This window comes from Zootoca vivipara, chromosome 6 (genome assembly GCF_965207765.1).
Source record: "Zootoca vivipara chromosome 6, rZooViv2.hap1.1, whole genome shotgun sequence".
NCBI classification, from domain to species: Eukaryota; Metazoa; Chordata; class Lepidosauria; order Squamata; family Lacertidae; genus Zootoca; species Zootoca vivipara.
The window spans coordinates 57,965,322-57,988,240 of record NC_142589.1 but is presented as its reverse complement, the minus strand read 5'-3'; the positions used below and the strand labels follow the sequence as shown (position 1 = coordinate 57,988,240).

The 22,919-nt window shown below is 41.5% G+C and overlaps 1 protein-coding gene across 8 annotated transcripts; it reads left to right on the top strand.

Moving 5' to 3' along the window:
• Window positions 1–1,946: 1,946 nt before the first annotated feature.
• Window positions 1,947–19,925, top strand: SFPQ (splicing factor proline and glutamine rich). 8 transcript variants are annotated; one of them, XR_015950597.1, is made up of 13 exons: window positions 1,947–2,763; window positions 4,968–5,156; window positions 5,274–5,575; window positions 5,691–5,786; window positions 7,340–7,536; window positions 8,243–8,327; window positions 8,530–8,647; window positions 8,958–9,006; window positions 9,088–9,209; window positions 17,283–17,330; window positions 17,987–18,044; window positions 19,011–19,078; window positions 19,835–19,925. XR_015950597.1 is itself a non-coding variant. In XM_035120515.3 (10 exons), the coding sequence occupies exons 1-10, from the start codon at window positions 2,059–2,061 to the stop codon at window positions 12,008–12,010; spliced, it is 2,001 nt and encodes a 666-aa protein (XP_034976406.1). In that variant the 5' UTR covers window positions 1,947–2,058; the 3' UTR covers window positions 12,011–12,302. The 8 variants fall into 8 exon arrangements, 1 of the variants encoding a protein (XP_034976406.1); XR_015950594.1 differs by having other exon boundaries at window positions 19,008–19,078; XR_015950596.1 differs by having other exon boundaries at window positions 17,844–18,044; window positions 19,008–19,078.
• The last annotated feature ends 2,994 nt before the right edge of the window (window positions 19,926–22,919 follow it).

The window sequence follows — 22,919 nt, the reverse complement described above, 5'->3', positions numbered from 1 at the left end:
ACTCTGCCATTGAGTCTGCCAGTGATTAAATAGTAGACTTAGTGGATGAGAGCAATCCCACTTTTATTCCTCTCAGCAGCATTTCATCTGACTATTATGCATTGCATCAGTAGTCTTAAAAAGAAACCATGATGAATCTTTCAGAATTTACATTTACGAGGTAGGTACCATTGGCAAATAGGAACCACTCAGGATAATTAAAAAGGTTTTTCCCCCCTCTTCTTACTGTCTTCTGGCAGTTAGCAAAGTTTAATTATTGCAGGGTAAATAATAATGAAGAGTTGTCTTTAATATGTAAGGCCTGCTTCCTTTTGTATTGTAACAATGTTGTTTTGCAACACCTTGATTTTAATTTGCTGCAAGTTGCCCACTTTGATGTGTAAGTATTAGAAGGGCAGATGGGTCAAAATTGAAATAACTGTTGCATGGAAATAAATGCGGTAACTGTTGTAAGGAGCATTTACAAACTGTTTTCCCCGCCCCAGCATGGGGAACAGCTGACCATCGCCTCCTGCGGCTGTGCTCTGAGACACCTAGTGGTAGGAACATTTTCTGTCCTTGGCTTATGCAGCCTCACCTCTGAAAAGGACCGTCCATTTTGTTTAAGCGCGGCCATCACCATCAGACTCATTCTGCTGACTGCTAGCACCACTACAATGTCATTCATATTGGCAAACAAGCAGGGGGGAAATGCCTCCTGCTTAAGGTCAAAATTCCCACTGGTACAGGGTCAGAACTCACAAATGTTTTGAGGATGCTTAGTAATTGGTAGCGACCAGTGGTCCCCCCCCCTTAGAAAAATAGGTTCTGGTACTCACCATGAAGTTGTTACAGAAAGTGCCACACTTTTTAACCACAACAAAAAGAGGTGCTGGTACTGCGTACCTTTGAGTACCCCCTGAAGAAAAAAAAGCTCTGGAAGTGACCATGCTCATGCTGGGGGTTTACTTCTAGGCAATGGGGCCTAGTATTTCACAGCAGGCCTACAATACAAACTTTTCCATGGGGTTGTCAGTTTCCTTCCTTCCCAAAGGACTCTGGATATTATGATTTTGTGAAAGAGGTGAGCAACTGCAAATGAAATGGTTAACTTTAGAAAATATGATAAATGCTAAACTTGCTCTTTTACGATTGTTCTAATACAGTACGTTTTTCACCCAAATACAGAAGGGTTGTTGTGTAAGTTTGTTTCAAGCAAAAATGCATGTCTTGTTGCATCCTAAATTCATTATGGCAGAAGCTTTCCATCCAATGCATGAGGTGTTACCTTAAATTGCGCACATATGGATTGGATTGGCACATTGTGGGGAACTGCCAAGCAGGAACAGCAGGGCAAGTGAAAAAGGACCATGGTAGCTGTTTGGTGCTGCACCCACTTTAGATATATAGCAGTTTTAAGATTGCTATCATGACCACGTTATCATAGCATTTATGGGAATATAATGGTATCAGTTGCACAGCTATTTACTATTATATGCTCGTAATAATGAAACTGGGTTAAACCCATGGCGAACCACGTGGCACCCATAGCCTCCGGCTAGTCTGCAGCAAGGCTCTCTGGTATGCGCACAATCTGAACCTCTCTATTAGTTACATGTATTAGTAAGCCACGCCTTCTGCTGACCAAACGACCCAATCAATGCAGAGAGAAGTTAACGGACGTTGCCCGCCTTCTATCTACCAACTCAAATGCCTATTGTATAATTTCCCTGTCAATCTTTCTTGCATTGCGCCTCACTATTGGTTTAGTGAGTTGCATAGAGGGAGAAGCGGAATTTCCCTCCCCTTTTTTCCAGAGAGGGAAACAACTTGACAAACTGATTGGTTAACGTCCTCATCAATCTAACCAGAGCGATTGTTTATTGGATTGGCCGTGGCGAGGAGAAAGAGGCGGAGTTTTGCGCTTGTACTGCGAGGCTATATAAAGGTGGGACAAAGGCGGCAGCGAGGCCGTTTTTACCTCAGCGCCTGTCGCCATTTTGATCTCTGTCGGACTCCGAGGAGGAGAAAAGAGACGTGTCGCTGTACGGTACCACCCCAACCGCCACCATTTTTGCCATGTCGAGAGACCGTTTCCGTAGCCGTGGAGGCGGCTTCCATCGGCGCGGGGGCGGCGGAGGCCGAGGCGGCCTCCCGGGGAACCACGACTTCCGTTCGCCGCCGCCGGGCATGGCAGGCGGGATTGGCCAGGCCCGCGGGGGCCACCACCACATTGCCGGTGGTCTTGGAGGCCCCCCGAAGCCGGAGCCGGCCAAGCCACCCAGCTCGGCCTCCACTCCTCCTTCCTCCGCGGCCTCCGTCTCCGTTTCCTCCAGCCCAGCAGCCTCGTCGCCTTCCGTGGGGCCCACCCAAAACCAGGTCGGCCAAGCGCCTCCGGTCTCTTCCTCCGCCCCCACTCCGAATTCGACCTCCGCTCCTGCTGCCTCCGCGGGGCTCCAGAGCGGCGGCCGAGGTGGTGATCCGCCGCCGTCTCAGCAGCAGTCTGCGCCGCCCAGCCAAAGTCCGGTCCAGGGGGGCCCTAAAAAGGGTCCCGGTCAGTCCTCCGGAGGCGGCGGAGGACAAAGTGGCTTAAAGGGCGGACCGGGAGGCCCTCAACAAGGAGGAGGCCCCAAGAGCGGAGGGCTCGGACAGCACCGCGGCGGCGGCGAGAGGCGTGGAGGACAAGGCCAGCATCAACACCAGCACCAGCACCCTTCGCAGCAACAACACCAGCACTCGCAGCAGCAGCAGGGTGCCGGCGGGGAGAAAATGTCCGATGCGGAGGTGGGTAGATTTTTGGGCCCTTAACCAGCCCTGTCATGACAGGCATTCGGGACAAGATGGCGGCTCATACGGCTCGCTATTCTCTCCTCGCCCTGTGCGGCGTTCCTCGGCGCCATTTTGATTTTGTTTGAGATGCGCATGTGCAAGAGTGTGTTCGGGGAGGTTCCGCGCGTTTGCTTCGGGGAGTGGGCGTGGCATTGAGTTGCTAAAAGGGGTGGAGTTGTAGTGGTGGGATTGAATAGGTAAAAGTCCCTCAATTTAAATCTTGTGCTATCTTGGTTTCTAAAAAACATGTCCACCGTTATTTATATCTTGTCCCGAAGTTTACTCTGCCTCAAAATTCTTGCTATTCCAGATTTCGAATTCTGTCGTAGCAACAGCAATGGGAGCTAAGTTACGGTGAAATCTTGCTCTTAAAAATTTCCTAGGTGGCGCTTTAAAGCTGTTAACAATGAAACGAAGAACTTTGCGGATCTTAAGATTGGGGGGGGGGTGAGAGGACAGGCATTTAGCGCTACAGTATACTTATCAAGTGAAATGATGTGTTTTGTGATAGGTGGATACCCATTGTGCCTATTGCAGTTTGACAGGGGAAACACTTGAGTGGAGGGGAAAGTCATTTTCCTCCAGAAGGCTGTGTAGAAGTGTGATGGGTGTGTGAGTAAAGAGCAAAGGAGAACTTGCATTATGGTTGCTGATATGGTGAAATGTTGGCAGTTTAGTCCTACAGTAGTCTGGAATGCTTTTTGTTGGGAGGAGTTTTGCTCCAGATGAGGGGCTGGCTGTACTGAACTGCTGTAGAATACGCAGGAATTTGGCTTGTCTCAGAAGTCTTTCTGTACTTGTGTGATTGGCTTTCAACTGTAGGTATATACTGTTCAGTATTCTAGCCATGTATTGGTGAACTCTGAAGAATGGTATTAACGGGATTGTTTCAGTAAATGACATTTGAATGGATTGGAGCTTAAGGGCCTGTTTCTGCTTTGGAGGCTGTACTTCAAAAAATGCCAGGAAGAGTGTACTGGGCGCTGTATTCACATACTTTGGGATAAGGTGGGTTTGATGAGCTGCAGTGGCCATAATGGGACAAAGCTAGTTTCCAGAGCAAGATCAAACCACAGAATGCAGCATCTTATGACTGTGAAATTTAAGCATTGGCTGTAGCAGGTTATGCCATTGATAAAACTCCAATTTATGTTCAGTGATAATTCTATTGAGTGTACAGATGTTTAGTAGGGACAGTGTTTTTAGGGAAATTAATGCTCTTTTTGACTTAAATACTTTTTGTCATAATCCTAATTTGGAAAAAGTTATTTGGTCCAGAGGAGCATATTTTGGTAAGAATTTTGTATGATGGGTGAAAAACTTTGAAGTACTTTTGAAATTGCAATTGTCATAAAAAGACAGCATTGTGGAAGGCAACAATTAGAATATATTTGCTTTCCATAAAAACGGACATACTGGAATAGGAGTTACTGAGTAACATGTACACTGATTGTGAAGCCTAGTAGAATGGAAATGGAAAATAACTAACCAAGTGGCTATAAAGCTGTTTGGTAGGTTTTTTTTATCTACCGTAAGAGGAAAACTAGTTTATCAATTGCAACCATTGGTTATGTAAGCAAGGTGATAGCTTGGGGTGGGGCAGAAGAGTAGAACTGATTATTAGATTGATGTGCTAGTCTGCATGCATATGTAGAAAGGCTCTAGAAGTGTGCAGTTGTGTAAATGTACAAAGAAAGGGAAGGAGTTAAAAGTAATTTGATTGTCTTTTAGAGCAGACATGGGGAATCGGCAACACATACCACCGATGTTATTGAACCCTGCACTCCCTATCAGCCCCACCTATCATGGCCAATAGTCAGGGATGATTTTTTTATATGTAGTTATAGATATTTGCTATGTTCTTTGATATTTTTGATGTACAACCTAACTAAAACATTTGTTGAAAAGTGGTTTCTTAAGCCTTATAAATAAGCAATAGGAGGTTTAGCAACATCTGGAGGGTGATACACATTAGCTGCCGTTATTCTCGGGAGAAGGTTTGTATCATATTAGTTTCATATTTGCAGAGTTACCGTTATTCTGCATATATACTCTGGTTTCTCTTCAGATCGTATAAATCTTTAACCTTTTACATTTTTCTGCATAGTTAGCAGTTCCTGAAAGCTTAGTCAATAGTGTGTCATTAATTGTATTTTTAGGGTTTTAAAGCCAATTTGTCGCTTCTGAGGCGGCCTGGAGAGAAGACCTACACACAGCGCTGTCGTCTCTTTGTTGGGAACTTGCCTGCTGATATAACGGAGGAGGAATTTAAGAGGTTATTTTCTAAATATGGTGAACCTGGTGAAGTCTTTATCAATAAAGGAAAAGGCTTTGGCTTTATTAAACTGGTGAGTGTAATTTTTATAAATTTTTCATATGTGTTATACATATTACTGCTTAATGTTATGCACAGTTAGAAGGTTAAGAATGTAAAAGAGGTAACATTTCTGTTAATCTATTCACAGGAATCCCGAGCTCTTGCTGAAATTGCAAAGGCTGAGCTTGATGATACTCCCATGAGAGGACGGCAGCTTCGTGTGCGTTTTGCCACCCATGCTGCTGCTCTTTCTGTGCGTAATCTTTCCCCATATGTATCCAATGAATTGCTGGAGGAAGCATTTTCTCAGTTTGGCCCAATCGAAAGAGCTATTGTGATTGTAGATGATCGTGGCAGATCAACAGGAAAGGGCATTGTTGAATTTGCATCTAAGCCAGCAGCTCGGAAAGCATTTGAACGTTGCTCTGAAGGCGTCTTTCTTTTGACAACGTGAGTAAATGTAATAATTGATTGGAATTTGTGTGGTTATGGTAGTCTTCAATCCATTACATGCAACTTGAAAATTTCAGCACTATTTTAAAGTGTCTTTTGCTCTTATTTTTAGTACTCCAAGACCTGTTATTGTGGAGCCCCTTGAACAGTTGGATGATGAAGATGGTCTTCCAGAAAAGCTGGCTCAGAAAAATCCAATGTATCAAAAGTAAGCACTTTTAAACATATACGATTAGCATAACTTAATATTGATTGTAGTTTATAATGCATGAGGTGTAAAGTGTGTTTTCTGAACCTAAAAAGCCTTGAGAAATTTCCCATTGAGCTAAATAGATGGAGATCTGATTTGACGTACAGTATTCATTTGATTGTTAATTTTGCTTACTAAATGCACATCATGTTAATTTTACATGATGTATCTTAAAAGGTTTGTTAACAGCTAAAGGTATTGACATATTTTAGCTGAAATTCAGTAAAATGTATTTACTGTGGTACTGAAATTGAAACTATGTGGGATTACTTTGACATGGGAACTCGATAGCATACTTTACACCAGAGCTGGGAAATTCTGAGGCTCCGTGGGCCAAGTCCTTGTCGCAACCAATCTTGCACACCAAATTTGACAGGTTTGTTGGATTGCAGACATTTCAATCACATGATTGACAGTCGGGTTGTCTTAGCCACCTGTCAAAGCCTCTTGCTTACCACCTGGCCAGTGCTGCAGAAGGAGCGAGCAGCAGCAGTTGAAGCAGGAGGAATGAAGACAAGAAAAGGTTTGGTTTTTTGTTTTTGCAATTCCTTCCCCTCCTATGGGAAGCAGAAGCCTGCAGTATACATACTTGCTTTGGCTGTCTGTGCAGAATTGGCCCATGCTGGTTAGCTGATGAGCAGGAGCCCTGGTTGGCAAAATACTTAAGCAGTGCCATTCAGAATTTTACCCTGTCCTGTCACACATTGGCTGAAGTCAGCAGTGTTTATCCATGGGACATGAGTTTCCCACCCCTGCCGTCCATTCAAGTTTTTAAAGGGAAGGGCACTAAACCTGCTTGCACAGCATAAATTGTGCTGCTTTGGGATAGCAATTTGACACATTTTACATTCGGCTAGTATTGCGTATACTTTTAAATGCGTTTTAAATCACATTTAAATGTGTGATTTAATGCTGACAGGATTAGAGCCCAAATCAGAACCACTGAAAAATGAGAGAGGTATCAGTCAGTATGCTGAAAGGCCCCCCCCCAAGGTTTGCAGAAGTTTAAAAAATCAATTGTAAGCCCCCACCTCTGCATCCTAATGAGAACAGAAGAACTCAGTAACCACAGGATATTGGATTTATTGGAAAAGAAAACGAGAAATTAGTGAGTCCTTGTTTGGAGACAAGGAAAACATCCAACATGTTACTTTAGAGTCCACTTACCTATCTCAGTGGCTTATTGGACATGATTTTGTCTTTAATTTTATTTTATGAAACAGTACATTTATAAAAAAATAATTCTCTGCAGTCCTTTCCCATCCAATATTTCTGATCATTTGTGCAGTTTTATTAGCTGATCCTTTTTCCTATCGTATATTAATGGTTCTTGGTAACTATAGTGATTCCAATCTAAAAGTTCCTTAATGTCCTAATTTTAAGTTTCCGTGGATTTTCAGTAGTCCTGAATTTCTCATTACTTGTTACCTGACTTAATCAATATTGCTGCTGACTATTTTGGCAAATAAGCTCTACTGTCATTATTAATTGGATTTTCAATTGGTATCTAGGGAGAGAGAGACTCCTCCACGGTTTGCACAGCCTGGAAGTTTTGAATATGAATACTCTCAGCGATGGAAGTCTTTGGATGAAATGGAGAAACAACAGAGAGATCAGGTGGAGAAAAACATGAAAGATGCTAAGGACAAACTGGAAAGTGAAATGGAAGATGCATACCATGAGCATCAGGCAAATCTTTTGCGCCAAGGTATTTTACCAGTCATTGCTTGATTTTCTGCATCTCCTCCCCAGACTCAGAGCGCTTGCAAAACTTGCCTGAAGAGCATTATTAGCTGAACTGAGGCCTTCTGAAGCTATGTGAGCTTTTCTGGGAAGAAGCATCTTCACCTCTTGGTAAAAGGGTTCTGCAGAACCTTCTGGGTCCACTATTCCTACAGAGGCTAAATAAGCTCTGATTCCTGCTTTGCCAGGGTTGTGCTAGACTACTTTTTTTGGGGGGGGTACCTTCCAACTCTACTGTAGTGCTAGGATTCTGTGACCTAATGTTGTATTCAAATATGTTAAGCAGTGCAAAGTACATGATGCTTTGCTTCGAGAGCTAACTGTAGAAATCTTTTAAGTACCTGAATCCCATTTACAAATGAAAGTGTAATGGTTGGAATGCTTCTTGGAGAGGCACTGCAAGATGTGAATGTTGTCCACCTTCAGACCACTGGCTGGAAGTAGTTAGGTCATTGCCAATGCAATGTTTGCCCCATATATATACATATGCCATCATAAATTTGATGAGAACAATGTGATTTTAAGCAGGGGAACTAGACAGCTGGTTGTATTATGTACTTTAGCTTAACTTCACACATGACTGCTTTTTTAAAAAAATTCTGATACTGTCTTGGAATAAGCAAGATGCTTATGTATGGTGAATTGTTGGTAATGTTAAATCAAATTTTCAGATCTCATGAGGCGACAAGAAGAACTGAGGCGTATGGAAGAACTTCACAATCAAGAGATGCAAAAACGCAAAGAAATCCAGCTGAGGTAAAAATACTACTTTTTGTTTCATGTTTTGGAGTGAGCTGTTTATCATGTTTGTTTCTTTAATTGTGTTCAGATTATCATTTACGTTGGCTCTTTCAACAAAGTTTGATAGTTTCATGATACTTAAGTACAGAGTTTTAAGTTTACAGAGATGCAGAATTTAGTGATATTCTGGAATCTAATGGATAATCTGAATTTTCAGACAGGAAGAAGAGCGCCGTAGGCGGGAAGAAGAGATGATGATCCGCCAACGTGAGATGGAAGAACAAATGAGAAGACAGAGAGAAGAAAGTTATAGTAGAATGGGTTACATGGACCCTGTAAGTTAGGGCTATGCCCAGGTGCTTGCACCTCATGTTTTGATCCCTAGGAGTTCAAAATACATTCTTAATTCTGTACTTGGAATTCTAAAATATTCCTCCAGTTTTGCTGTATATTTCAGCAATCTCATGAGACATAATGCTATCTTACTCTGATTTGTGTATCGTACCAAGAATGCAAAGCATGAAGTGTTTTGTTGTTTAATCATGTCCGACTCTTCGTGACCCCATGGACCAGAGCACGCCAGGCACTCCTGTCTTCATGAAGTGTTTTATTTGTTCCTAAAACTCTGTATTTTGCTTTTTGTAGAGGGAGAGGGACATGAGAATGGGAGGTACCAGCACAATGAACATGGGAGGTAAATAATTTTTCAGTTAAACTTTTCACACAAGAATGATTGTAATCTATCCTGCATATAACCACCGGATTTCTTTTATAGATCCCTATGGTACAGCTGCTCAGAAATTCCCACCTTTAGGAGGTGGTACTGGCCTTGGCTATGAAACCAGTCCTGGAGTTGGACAAGCATCTATGAGTGGCTCCATGATGGGAAGCGATATGGTAATGTATTCTGTGGCAGCTTGACTTCAATTCCAAACAAATTCCGTAGATGTGTAGCACCTCTTACCTGTTTTAATTCTAGGTGATCTACATTTTGAGTTAGGCTTCCTTTTTCCAGAAGTGTGAATAGTGCAAAGCAAGGGGCTTCTTGGGCAATGTAAAGCTGAGACACGTCTTTGCTTGGTATGGTGGGAGGTCTACTCGGACACTCCTGCTTCGGGTATTGCTCTTTCAGTAGCTGGTTGGGTTTGGAGTTCTTTGGTTGAGCTTGGAAGGAATTCATCAATTTTCATCTTCGGAAAAATTACAAGTTCTTGTTGTTAGCTTAATGAGCAGAAGTGGTCTGTCACTTTCTGAACTTGAGTTGACTGTGGGACATAAAAGTGATAGTGAAATACTTGTAAAATAGATGGAGGCACACTCTTCCAAGCCTAATTATAATCAGCACACCTTGTGAAACGCATACTTTTTACTATTTAATGCAGCTGATTAGTCACAGGTAGACAGTAGTGAGCAATCAAATACAAACAGTATACCGTATTGTATTTGTTGGCTTATGCCATAGCATGTGAACAAAGCAGTTCTTGCTCAGGCTAGGCAGGTTCTTATTGTACGGTACTTCTTGATTAAGTTGCTTGTTGATGCTTAAAGGACAATATATAATTTGGTCATGATGTTTAGATACTGCTTAAATTCCCTTACTTGAGAGCGATCAAAGGTTTGTGGTCACAATTCTCTTTCCCACAGTGGCCGATCAGATGCATCTGGATTATCACAAGGAAGGCATGAAGGCAGTAGCGCTCTTTGAATTTGCTGCTCCCTAGCTAACTGGCACGTCGTTGCATAGTGCCTCTGAATCTGGAGGCTCTGTATAGCCATGGTGGGCTAGTAGATCTATTGATAGACTTTTTATTCATCCATTATGCCTGTACTACTACAGTAGGCCTTGTAAAAATATGCAGAGTCACACTATATGTGTGGTATATTCTGTAATCCAAGTGTAGTCAGTGCTGGTGTGGTGCATACATACACCTTAAGGGTATGCTCTAATGCATGATTTAAAATTCATGGCCAATTGTAGGGACAAGATGAATGTGCGCATCACAGTTTTTTGCTCACTAGGATAAACTCCTAGTACCTTGTGTGCCACTTTTTTGTGGAAACAGAATCTCCACCCCCCCCCTGGGAAACTAGTTCTTAAGATGGTGTCCTAGGAACTAGGTGACCTTGCAGTTTAAAGGATTAGCAATTGGTTTTAGGCTTCTATTGAAATAGGTAGTCTGGTAAATCCTAGATAAATGTTTTCAAAATTTTAATAGTACAAACAGTGCATATGAAATACTCAAAAAGTCTTGGAACTGGTGGTATTGGAAGAATGCTTTTCCAGTGGGCAGTGCTTTGCATGTAACAATGTGCTGCCTTACCTGCTAATAACCTTTAAAAGTAGACTGTCCTCACAGGATATGCTCATTCTTGGCCTTCGGGGATTTTAAAACAACCAGCAGGAAATTTTACTAAAGTTGCTTGTTTGCACACTAGGAATTCCAGACTCTTGGTGATTCCAAGATTGGATACCTATGCAAATCAGTGAAGGGCTCATGCATGTGATTTGTCATTAGTGATTTTTGTGGTTGGAGCGTTCTAGGTTTTGGTTTGTGGGATTACTGTGGAGAAAACTTTCACAAAATGAATCTGCATGTGTATCTGGTTAAAGTGATTCATACAGTTAGTTTTCAAAGGAGCCATGCTGAATGAATTGGCTTCTAGAAAGCCTTTTTTGTATGAAAGTAGTTCTAGGTTTAACCTCACAGGACTAAACATGAAATATTTGATCCATTTCACTCTACTTGGTGCCTAATAGCTCAATAAAAAAATACAGATAATTGGAAAGTTAACTGCTCTGCTTTATCATTGTCTGAACTTTTGTGAATCCTTGGGAAACGAATTGAAAGCGTTCAGTATCTGCAGAGTCATAGTGGACTTCTTGCTAAACCTCATGAGGTTAGGGACCTCTGTGGGGCTGTTTAGAGCAGTCAAACTACTTAAAAAGCAAAATTCTGTGCAAATAGTTCATATTACTTTGTCTTGGTTAGGTAAATCTATCATTAGGCTCATGTTATTCCTTGTTCTTCATTGGTGTCTTAACAACTTTTGCTCTCAGATTTCTGCATTTTCAGTAAGCAGACTGTAGTCTTGAGTCATGACAAACTATTAAATTGGTAAGTAGTCATCTTTACATAAGATGACTCCTTTTGGGAGCTGAACCTGGCCTATGGCTAGGCTTACTTGGGCCTTGTTGACTGACAACTTTGTGCTGCAGTACAGATGAGCAAAGTAATGGTGGCAGACTCCCAGAACTCTCTTTTTGAGACAATTCTTAGATCAAGCCTATACTAATGATTGCATTTTTAGCACTTCAGGGAGATCTTTTTGCTGAAGCAGGCATTTGAGAATGGATCAAGTTGGGAACATACCTCAAGGCATGTATTAAATTAAACTAATTATTAAATTACCCTTTTTTCCTTTCTATGTTCCCGGTACCCTGTGGATCGGCTCAATGGTGATTGTATCGACGAACGTTGACTACGGAACCTTCTAAAATATATACTTAAAACACATGGACATCAACTACATATAATGAACTCTTTAATATGTTCTAATAGCGCCCAGAGCGATTTGGGCAGGGAGGTGCGGGGCCTGTAGGTGGCCAGGGCCCTAGAGGAATGGGGCCTGGAACTCCAGCAGCTTATGGGAGAGGGAGAGAAGAATATGAAGGCCCAAACAAAAAGCCCCGATTTTAGATGTGACTTGTAGATTTTCATTCCAGTTTGTTTTGTTTGTCTTGTTTAGACACTACTTTTTTTTAATTCTTGCATTTTAGTAAGAAAGCTATGTTTTTATGGATGTTAGAAACTTAATGACCTAGAATTTGTAAGTGGTCTGGGCAAGAAAAATATAATTATGTAATGCAGTGTTCAAAACCTAGCTTTTTTGATGTATAACGTCCCTTCCTTGATGGCAGTGTACGGTGTGCCATTTGAATTCCCAAGTGTAAACTTTTTTTACTGTGCTAAAATAAATAGACTAAATGTAGCAATGGTTTTTATATCGTAAACGTTATCCTTCTTGGATCCAAGTATACAGAGCAAAGATACTGCACCTTCCATTGTGCATACATTGCTTGAAATCTAATTTGGTGTCTGGCACAACATGACCTGGGTGCTGCTTTGCAATAAAATGTCTTAATTGAGCTGCTGACCTATCAATATGCAATGAGACCTAATTAGATGAGTATGAAATAACTTAAGAGGTGGACTCATCTTGAAAATACACCTACGCTCGTTCTACGAAAGTTGCAATGCAGTTAGTACTTGATTTTGTGTTAAGGGGCTTAAAGGCTTTAATTGCCCTGCAGTAAGGAAGCACTGGCAATCTGATGCAGACACACAAAACTTACTTTAGCCTTGAGTAAGATGGTCGGAGAAGGGAAATGTGTTGGCAGACATTTGGTAGTATTTGCTGCTGAGTATCTTAAAAGCATCTCCCATTTCAGGTTTCATAACATGGCTTGTATTGAACTTCTATCTGAACTTCTTTTAAAGGATTGTTCAGTGAGACATCCCAACATGTTCAGTGTTATAAGACCTGGCTGCCCTTTTTTACTGTTAATGTTTAATCAGAATGCTTGGATGGGAGGGCACTTGTATTTTACAACTCTTGCAGTTTGTGAACTCGAGTACAGAAATGAAAGTATCCTTTGTTACTTTGGGGTTAATAATGCATAGTATCCTACACTCTAGTAAATTGCCAGACAAACCTGATGCTTGAGGTTCTAAATATTAAAATTTGGAAGTTTTGAACCTCAGGACACATTGTATACATTGGGTGTTAAATCTAGTAGGGTGGTTGAATCTTTCATCCTTAACTTATTAAAAGACATGTATGAATTAAAGGTGTCTTGGACTCCATACCCTGATGGCACCTAAAATGCTGGGAGCAGTGTTTCCCAGTTCAAAAAATACTGTGGTTGATGAAATGAAGATCAACCTGCTTGGTTGCATTTTATTCTGGATGTTTATTCAACAATTGACTATTACAGCTTTTAATCCTTCAAATGTGTTACTCTGTTTTGGCAATAATGGGCTACCTGTAATATGCTTAAAACAGGAGCAGATAAACCTTGGTGCCATCAATGATTACATCTTGATCATACAAACTATTAGCACAAAGCTCTGTGCTAAGCAACATTTTAAATGCAAGAATGCTGGGAAATGGTGGTTAAGGCTGCTGGATGATTGTTTAGTACTGCAGTTGGATTGAGCTACATTTCCACAACCTTTCAGGAAGTGAGATCCAAAACCAGCTGCTATAGGAACAGTAGGGAAATGTTTAACTTACAGTTCTTGAGCTGGATACCTGTGTAGAGAAACCCTTGTATACAGGTCAGTGAACCTGCAAGTTCAGCTTCATTGTCATTTGATATTAGGGGCTCAGTCACCTGCAGGTCATTTTCTGAAAGGGTGTTCATGTGACACCCACTGGAAGAAACTCAGATTGACAGTGGTGGGGTCTCTGGACGTGGACACTAATTTTCAGTTTATTTTTCAGATTACATGCCATTTTTCCTTAGGATGCTGGCACATACCCTAAACCATGCTCTTTTCTAGTACTGTAATCTTGAAGAGTGAAGGAGGCTGATGGTCCCATTACCTTCCTAAGGTTCATTTCTTGTTTCATTCTGTCTAAATCTAGGCTGATGTTAAATCTGGACAGATAGTGAGCTGCAGTTTATTCTTTTACCTTACCTGGCAAGTCTTGACAACTGCACATTTAAATACCTGTATAGTAGTTTGACTTCAAAGCATATTAAGCAGGACCCAAAGTACCAGCAAATTAATTGATTCTGAGTTCTCACTGAATTGGATGTTCTATTTAGTTTTTATCTTTTTAAAAATGTGTTTTAAACACTTCTTTGGGCTTACATGCAGGTGCTTTTTGAGCAGAAGAGTGACTATTACACTTCTGCATGCCCACTATGCTTTCAGTCAACAAAAGGGCCTCCGCACAAATTCCTATCTCTTCCCATGTTCTTAAACCCCTAGCATGCTATAACCACATCCTTGCCGGTTATAATGAAAAACTGAATTTATGTTTCTGTGCGTATTTTGTGGTATCTGCTTTTTTAAAAACAACTTCTTGGCATCTCCTGGGCAACCACTTGTGGCAGCATGCTTTTTTCTGGAGTTTGAGACTGCAATATGACACTGTTTAAAAAGTAGTGGCCTGCTACATAACAGCACTTAGTCAGCATTTTCGCAGTGCATAACTGTGAGGAACGTAGTACCACAAGTGGACATTAGGACCTGGAAGTAGTATTCCTGCTTGCTCCGAGATTCTTTGTCGCCTGCATACAGGTAGGTAAAAAGCACTATAATCTAACTTGGTGACTTTCTGTGTAATCTTGCTGTGGGGGTACTCTGGCATCACACTTCTGACCATGGGATTTCAGTGCAGCACTACTCATACTGTATGATGCTTAGATTTGAGGCCTAACCTGCAATCAGCATTAGGCAAGCTAACCGTGATGCTGAGATGTGTGCCTCAGACCCGTGATTCCTTCGTGCATATGACTTTTTTCCATCTTTACTGTGTACCAAAAAGATTCTTAGAGATCAATGGGGATGGGAAAGGGAGTACAACTTGTAAATATCTACTCAAGGTCCTGTTTGTTGCTCATAGGAATAAGTACTCTTAATACATTTTCCACTTTCATGGCAAAATCCACATTTCAGCCCTTTATTGGCTAGAAAGCTATATATTCATATGTAACTTGCCCTGGTTGCTGGGTGGGGAGTGGTGTTTTGTAACTTTAGTGGTTAGTTATGTAATGTGTTTGGGTGGCTGTGGAATAATGGCTGTGGAATTTGTTCAAATGATACACTGAAAAAAATCGAACTCCCACTTCTCATGTTCCATATACATCTTACCAAAAAGGTGTAGCTTCTTCTGTTTCATTGATGGTGAAAATACATAATGGGGTTACATACCTAACATGTATTACCCTCCAGGTCTGTTGGCTTTGTTTGCTAGGTAGTTCAATATTCTGTGTCTTAAAAAGTGTTTCCATCTGATCTGGCACAAGAATTGGAAATATTTTACTTAGGGCTTAACTGTGCTTCTGTCAAACGTAGGTACTGTATTTCAAGGACTTTAATAATTGAGCAGGATTCATTAATGAATCTTGGCGTATAGCAGCAGCAGTCTCAGACTGGATAAACATGTCTTCTGTACTTTTAACAGTTTGCCACTGAAAAGTGTGTGTGAAATACTGGTATGAGCAGCATATGCATTGTGCAACTAATTCCGCCCAAGCTTAAGCTAGATCTCCAAAGTCTAGTGATAATAGCTCCACTAGGAATGCAATAAAACAACTGCAGTAGTTGGATTGCAGATATGTACCAACCACAGTAGTTACTGTTTTGACCAGTATGCCCAGGGTTTACTTGGTGTGGGATGGTAACCAGTAAGTGTGGATCTCTGCATAATTGGGTTTAATAGATATTTCTCACTTAGACCAGATGAATTGGAATAAGGCTGTGGGGTACATACTTAAATGCAGTGACAAACAGAAATACAGTACATATCCTAGGCAGTAACTCGTCTGCTGAAAATACCACCACTTTGTCAGAGTGGCATGATAAATAACAAAGTGCTTGCATTGTATTCCATTTTTAAACTCTTCATTCTGGTCTTTGAATACTTTTGATTTCTTACAAAAACTGACTTAAGAGCTCAGAAGTGTGGTGCCAGAATACATTATGCGTAATCTGCTAGGCGGTTCCGATTACTGGTGCTGTCAGGAGAGAAGCACTTCATAACCTTGTGGGGGAGGGAGGCTTTACTATACTGAGTGTGCAAAGCTTTTATTGGCTGCAGTCCCTCCCTGATAGCTGAACAGATGTTTGAGGATAGTTCGGCATTCAAACAATAACTGCTAATGATCTCCAGCTAATCAGGAAGGCCTATAGTCACTCATTCTAAATGGAGCCCAATATGAAGAGATTGTGCTTTTTTAGGTTTGTTTGGACCATTGGTTGTTTTCCACCATCACAGCTAGCAAGGTTGGAATCAACAGGTCAGTTGCAGATCTGCCTTTATGCCACTCACTGGGGTTAAGCAAATGCTGTGAGGGTGGTGGGATTGGGAGGGGGAGGAGAAAAGGGAGACTTTTCCCACTCTGGATTTTTGCATTAGCATGTGCCTATGAAAACCCATGGTGGTGTATATAAATTCCCCCAGACAAAACTTGGATTCAATCCCTGTACAATGTGAGATGTGGGAACGGATGACGGAAATAGCTAGTGATTGAAAAGAACATAAATTGTGTTGCTTTATCCTAAAATGTGTGTTCCTTCCATTTTGCAAAAGTACTAAGCTAAGATGTGGACTTCAGGAAACTGGCACATTGTCTGGCTGGCAGTGTCTCTTACATCTTAAAGGGCTGTTTTAAGAGTTAGTTATAGGTGGAAAGGTTGTCTTTTCACTTGCTATATGCCCTTAATGAGACTGAAAAGGGAATTGGGGGGAATAGAGGGACAACTGCAGAAAAAAAGTTAGAAAGACTGATAAATTCCAATTTCTGTTGTGAAGATTTCAGGAGACCGTTAGACTGGCCTTCCATTAGTTCAAATGACTATTTGCTTCATGGGGTTGGGGGGTGTATGGCAACAATTCAGAAAAGCAACCACATAGTTGAATGCAATGGCTTTGCATCTGCACATAAGAGGTAACGTACCTCTGGCTGCATATCCTTATGCTTAGGTTGGCAGTTGGGATTTAATTCATTCAGTCTAGTTGTGTTTGTTCACTATAATGTGTTTCAATATTTGAAATAAAGCATTCAGCTTCTACTTGTGCCCCATGCTACTTCCCAACAACTGAATATTGGTAGAATTTGTAATTTCCCCTCAATTTGCTATTCCATAAGTTACTCTTACGTTTAAACTTAAAACTTTGTTTTCAGAAACACTGCAGTCTGTATTCCCTTAGTAACTTCCGTTCTTATCCTTATAGGTGAAGTCAATACCAGCTGGGTGAAACTAGAGCGCTTCTGCATATGAGGTAAGGCACTCAAATGAATGCATTTTCCTGTGACCAGGTGCTAAACACTTATGGATAGGGGCTGTTGATTGCTGAGATCAGACTTAAATGTTAACAATGATTAAGGGTTATTTGGGAGCATCTCCACCATCTGTCTACCCTTAAGATGAAGGAATCCGCCTATGCAGTCCTGCACTTTCCTTCACCTGCACCATGGGCTGCAGGATCCTGCCACTTAGCTGATTTACACTGTGTGTTGTGGAGGTTTGACCTTTCCTTCTTGTATAAGCAAATGGATGGGGTCACAGAAAGAAAATGTGTTTCTGCCTGCTTTTGCTTTGACTGCCCTCTGCTGTTATGTAGCCCCCAACCATTTCCCCTGAGGAAAAATTCAGCCCTTTACTTGAAGAAGGTTGTCTACCCAATATACAGTGGTACCGCGGTTTATAAACACAATTGGTTCCGGAAGTCTGTACTTAACCTGAAGCGAACTTTCCCACTGAAAGTAATGGAAAGTGGATTAATCTGTTCCAGACGGGTCCACGGAGTACTCAACCTGAAGCGTACTTAACCCGAGGTATGCGTGTATCCAGAAGTCCGCACTTAACCTGAAGCATACTTAACCTGAAGCGAACTTTCCCATTGAAAGTAATGGAAAGTGGATTAATCTGTTCCAGACAGGTCCGCGGAGTACTTAAACTGAAAATACTCAAACTGAGGCGTACTTAAACCGAGGTATGACTGTACCTTATATAATCTTTATCCTTCCTATTGTGCTATCTTGTTTCTTCCCTCTGACTTGGTCATTGGCTAGCAACACTAGAGATAGCAGCCCAAGAGGTAGCAAGTTTCTGTCTATTGATTGGTGCAAATTATGTACTATGTACTTGGTGGTGTATGGTACAGAATACTATTTCTGGGTTTTTTTCTTTACTTGATAAGTGTAAGCCTATTTTCTTAAAGCGATCAACTATGGTTTCAAATTAACAAATGTACAGTGATGTCTGTGGTGTTTATTCAGAAGTAAGTGCTATTGTGCTAAGTGAGACTTTCAAGCTTAAATAAATGGTTTGCTATCTATAATAAAATGTGTAGCATTAAATACTGAGTGGGAATGTTGCTTTTACCCGTGCATTTGGAAATGGCTACTTAGTTGGCATTTTATGTTTGTAAGTCCCCAAATCAAGACACAGGTTGACCATGATTTTAGAATCATTATCATGTATCACTTAAGAAATACCCTGTAAGGGAGTCTCCTGTGTTATATTGGTTCAGGGAGGTAAGGAAGAAATTCCAATTGTTAGCTGTGACAAAAAAAAAAACCACCTAAGCTATATACTAGCAAGGATCAGGAAATTCTCGCTTGATGCTAATAAAGTTACCTAAGGTTTGGTCATTCTTTAATGGTATATTTGTATGTGATATTTATTCTGTGACTTTCTTTGATTACATTAATTGTCCAATATTGAATGTTGATACTATAATGAATTGATAACTAAATTTCATTGTATTGGAAGCATTTTCTTTCGAGTTAGAAGTGAAAAGAACTGAGAGTCCCTTGCCTAAAGAAGTGAAGTTTATCCCACCATTAGCCAGTACCAAATTACCCTTAACGTACCTTCAGTGAAAAGCTTTGAAATAATGCCTATTTGGATTTTTTGTTAGTCATGTAGTAATTCAAACTTCCCTTTTTTACAGTAGAGCATTAGCCAGTAGGTCCCAGCACGATTGAATGAAGGAGAATGGAAAACCTTAACTATGCTATAGAGGTATGTAGTAGAATAACTGCAGCATAACTTTAAGACATTTTTACCGTAATTTGTTTTTGTAAGCAGCTGTAAGGTAAAGGTAAAGGGACCCCTGACCATTAGGTCCAGTCGTGACCGACTCTGGGGTTGCGCGCTCATCTCGCATTATTGGCCGAGGGAGCCGGCGTATAGCTTCCAGGTCATGTGGCCAGCATGAGAAAGCCGCTTCTGGCAAACCAGAGCAGCACATGGAAACGCCGTTTACCTTCCTGCTGTAGTGGTTCCTATTTATCTACTTGCACTTTGACGTGCTTTCGAACTGCTAGGTTGGCAGGAGCTGGGACCAAGCAACGGGAGCTCACCCCGTCACAGGGATTCAAACCGCCGACCTTCTGATCAGCAAGCTCTAGGCTCAGTGGTTTAACCACAGCGCCACCTGGGTCCCTATGTAAGCAGCTGTACTAATTACTAATTCAAAACTATGCATGTGAAAATGCTGATAAGCATACAAACAGTGCCACTCAAGTAGAAGCATCCTTTGAACTGTGCTGCAGCCCTGTTATTCTGGAGGGGAAAATAGAGAGGTTCAGAATCTGGTAATGTAGCTGAAATGTATGTTTCTCTTAATATACTTGCTGTGTTAATTTGTATCTGATATGCCAGGTTTTCATTTAATACAATAGATACTGAGGTTTAGCTGTTAAAACTTTGCTCTTGTTTTAGCTGTTGAATGCATACTGTTTCCTAGTGCTAAGATTCTAACTTTGTATTCCACAGGAGAAAGAAGCTGTTCCTGCATTTCAAAGGAAAGTGTACAGGGCTTCAGTTGCAGTCTCTTAAATTTTCAATAAATTATTCAAACTTTGAAGTATGATTACTCTCCTTTATAAAAAGTTCATGCAGTGCTCATTTGAAATGCTTGAAAATACCAGATCTGGGGGAAAAAATGATTCTTACTCAGGTTTATCAAGGTTTAGAAGTGCCAAACTTGAGTTATGTACTTTAAGTGAAAATCTGCTTCTAGTAGGCTAAGTAGGACATGATTAGGATTGTACTAGTAGAGGAAGTCCCACTGAATTGATTTGCAGAATGCTGCAGCACGGTTACCAACAAGAGTGTGATACCCTGTCAACATATTACATCTGGATGCCTATTTGGTACTAGGCCAGGTTCAAAGTTTTGCAATTGATATATAGATTGGGAACAGTTTACTTAAGGGATTGCGTTGTCCCATACATCACAAAGGAGCTACCTTTGGTGTTAATAAGACCAGCGAGGCACACTGCTATATTGTGCTAGACACTTGCTGAAAACTTTTTCAGCAAGTCTGCCTGCTTCAACAGTCATGCCCCCCAAAAGAATCTTTGGAATTGTTAAGGGTGCTGAGAGGTGATAAGAGACCCCTTACAGAGCTACAGTTCCCAGGTTTCTTGGGGGGGGGGAATTAGAACTCTTAAATGTGCTCTGAAATCCACACTGACTAGGGACTCATCACAACTGTCATACATTCAAAAGCACTTGGATCCATATCCATAAAGGCAGGAAGGCAGAACATTGTGGAAATTGAACTACTGTGAATCACTTTGGATCCAGGTCTGTGGAACCTCTTGCACTTCCGAGTTACATATACTCTTCCAGGAAGGACTCTGATCACCAGCTGTGTCCAAATGGGGTCTCCTGTGAGCCTAAATGCAGCAAGATTGATGTTATGGAAGCAAAGCAATTAGAATAATTTCCCCATCATTGTTGCATGGGAGGAGACCATTCCTGTGTGCTGTTACTGGCATGGGCTGACAATAGTGCTTGCACCAAGAAACAAAATTTTGGTTTGAAATTTTGCCTGTAATCTTAACATTTAGGAAATTCCTCATATAGCCCTTCACCATCTGCTCATTAAAGAATAGTGGGAGCCACTACCTTGTACAGTGGAGATTCTCCCAACACCATAACATTCAAGTTGACTTAATAGGATGTGTTTTGGGGCAGCAGGGATAGCTCATGCTCTGGTGACCTTCTGTGTGAAATACAGTGATTTATTATATGGGGTTGCCCTTAAAGGTGGTTCAGAGGCTGCAGGTAATGCAGAATGCATCTCCTAGGCTACTAAGTCGGACAGCCTGCTGAGACTATGTCACTGGTCCTGAGAACACCACATTGGCTGCCAGTGAGATTCTCAAGGTGTTGGTGCTAGCAGATAAAGCCCTAAATCAGGCATAGGCAAACTCAGCCCTCCAGATGTTCTGGGACTACAGTTCTTGCCATCCCTAGCTAACAGGACCAGTGGTCAGGGGTGATGGGAATTGTAGTCCCAAGACATCTGGAGGGCAGAGTGCCTATGCCTGCCCTAAATCCAAGTATCGGTACCTGAAAGAGTACCTTCGTTAGTATCAACCATCTTGGACCCTACAATTGGCAGGTTGGGCCTTTGTGCTGGTGCCACAAGTGGGGGCTGCTTGGTTGGTGTTGACCTGTGATGGGGCCTATTCACTGGTGGTTCAGTATTTGTGGATTGCTCCTAGTATAGGGTGGTCCAACTTTTCATATGAAGTGGGCCACAAGAATACTACAGAACCCGCAGGCTGCACACTGCAGGGGTGGGGTGGGGGAGTATGGCCAAGATTTAATGCCTCCCCCAAGCCCTCGCATCAAGGCTCTGGCAGGGTCCTAGAGCCCTCCTATGTCTTTCCCGAAGCTGGGAAAGCACTAACTGCTTTCAGAAGGTGGGAGGACTGTAGGACACGTCAGCATTTACGCCTCGGTCTCAAAGCCCAGCACCTCACCAGGCTTTGGAAACGCAGCAATGGGCTACCAAAAATGGCCTTGGGGATGTGTGTTTGATCATCCTGCCTTGGTGAGATGCACCTTAATAGGCTATCAAGAGGAATTTGAAAACGCCTCTTTATCCAGGCATTTTATGACTAAAACACTTAGATTTTTTAAAATTTAACATTTTAGAATGTGTTTTTATAATGCACTTAAAAAAATACATTGTAGACGTACCGGTATTTTTTAGCTAATGTTGCCTGTGCATGTTCTGGCTTTGTGTTCATCTTTTAAATTACAAAATATCAACACAAAATTGAACAGAACTTTTCAGGCTGTGTTTCTTTATTGAATTAGTCCCACAGCATTCCCTTCATTTTTATGAAAGCACATTTTTTTTTGTTTTGGAAAAGTTAAGCAAATGCCTAATAAAATGGGTTGGTTTGGCAATGTATTCTATTCCTGAGGGCAATCAAAAACACTGAGCCCCTTACGCTTTGATATTTTTGTGCAAACTGTGAGGCTCTTCTCCCACTTCCATTCACATTAGATTATTTTCTGTTAGTGCTGTGGCCATTTCTCTAAGAGGGAAGGGCTCCTGTTACAAAGCCTGTCAGCAAAATTAACCCCACACTGTTGCTCATAAATACTGCATAGAGTTCAAGTTTTGAATTATTGATCGTCAAACTTAGATCAGATGGAAACAAAGAGGAAAAAGCAGCTGGGGGTCATTCATAAATAAGACTGCAGTTGCCCTCATTAAGAAGCCTAACCTGTGTGGTAGCGGTAATGAAGAGAGACTACAGTGCCAATATTGTTTTTGTGGGCACAGGGAGGGCTCCATTAATCCCATGCCTACCTACACGCTTTTCCCATCTTGGTAGTTACCAGACTGGCAGCTGGAAGTTAATGGAGAAGTGCAGCCGACTCCTTCCTCAGGTGAGTTTTCTTCTCTTACTGCTCTTCTGCCTTCTCAGAAGCCTTGAGGTATAGCTATACATTTCCATTTTATAAAATGAGGAACATTGGCTTTGCCTGCCATGTAAATGGATGGTTGTAAACCAAGAGACAAAGTTTCAAGGTAAAAAGTTGACACCAG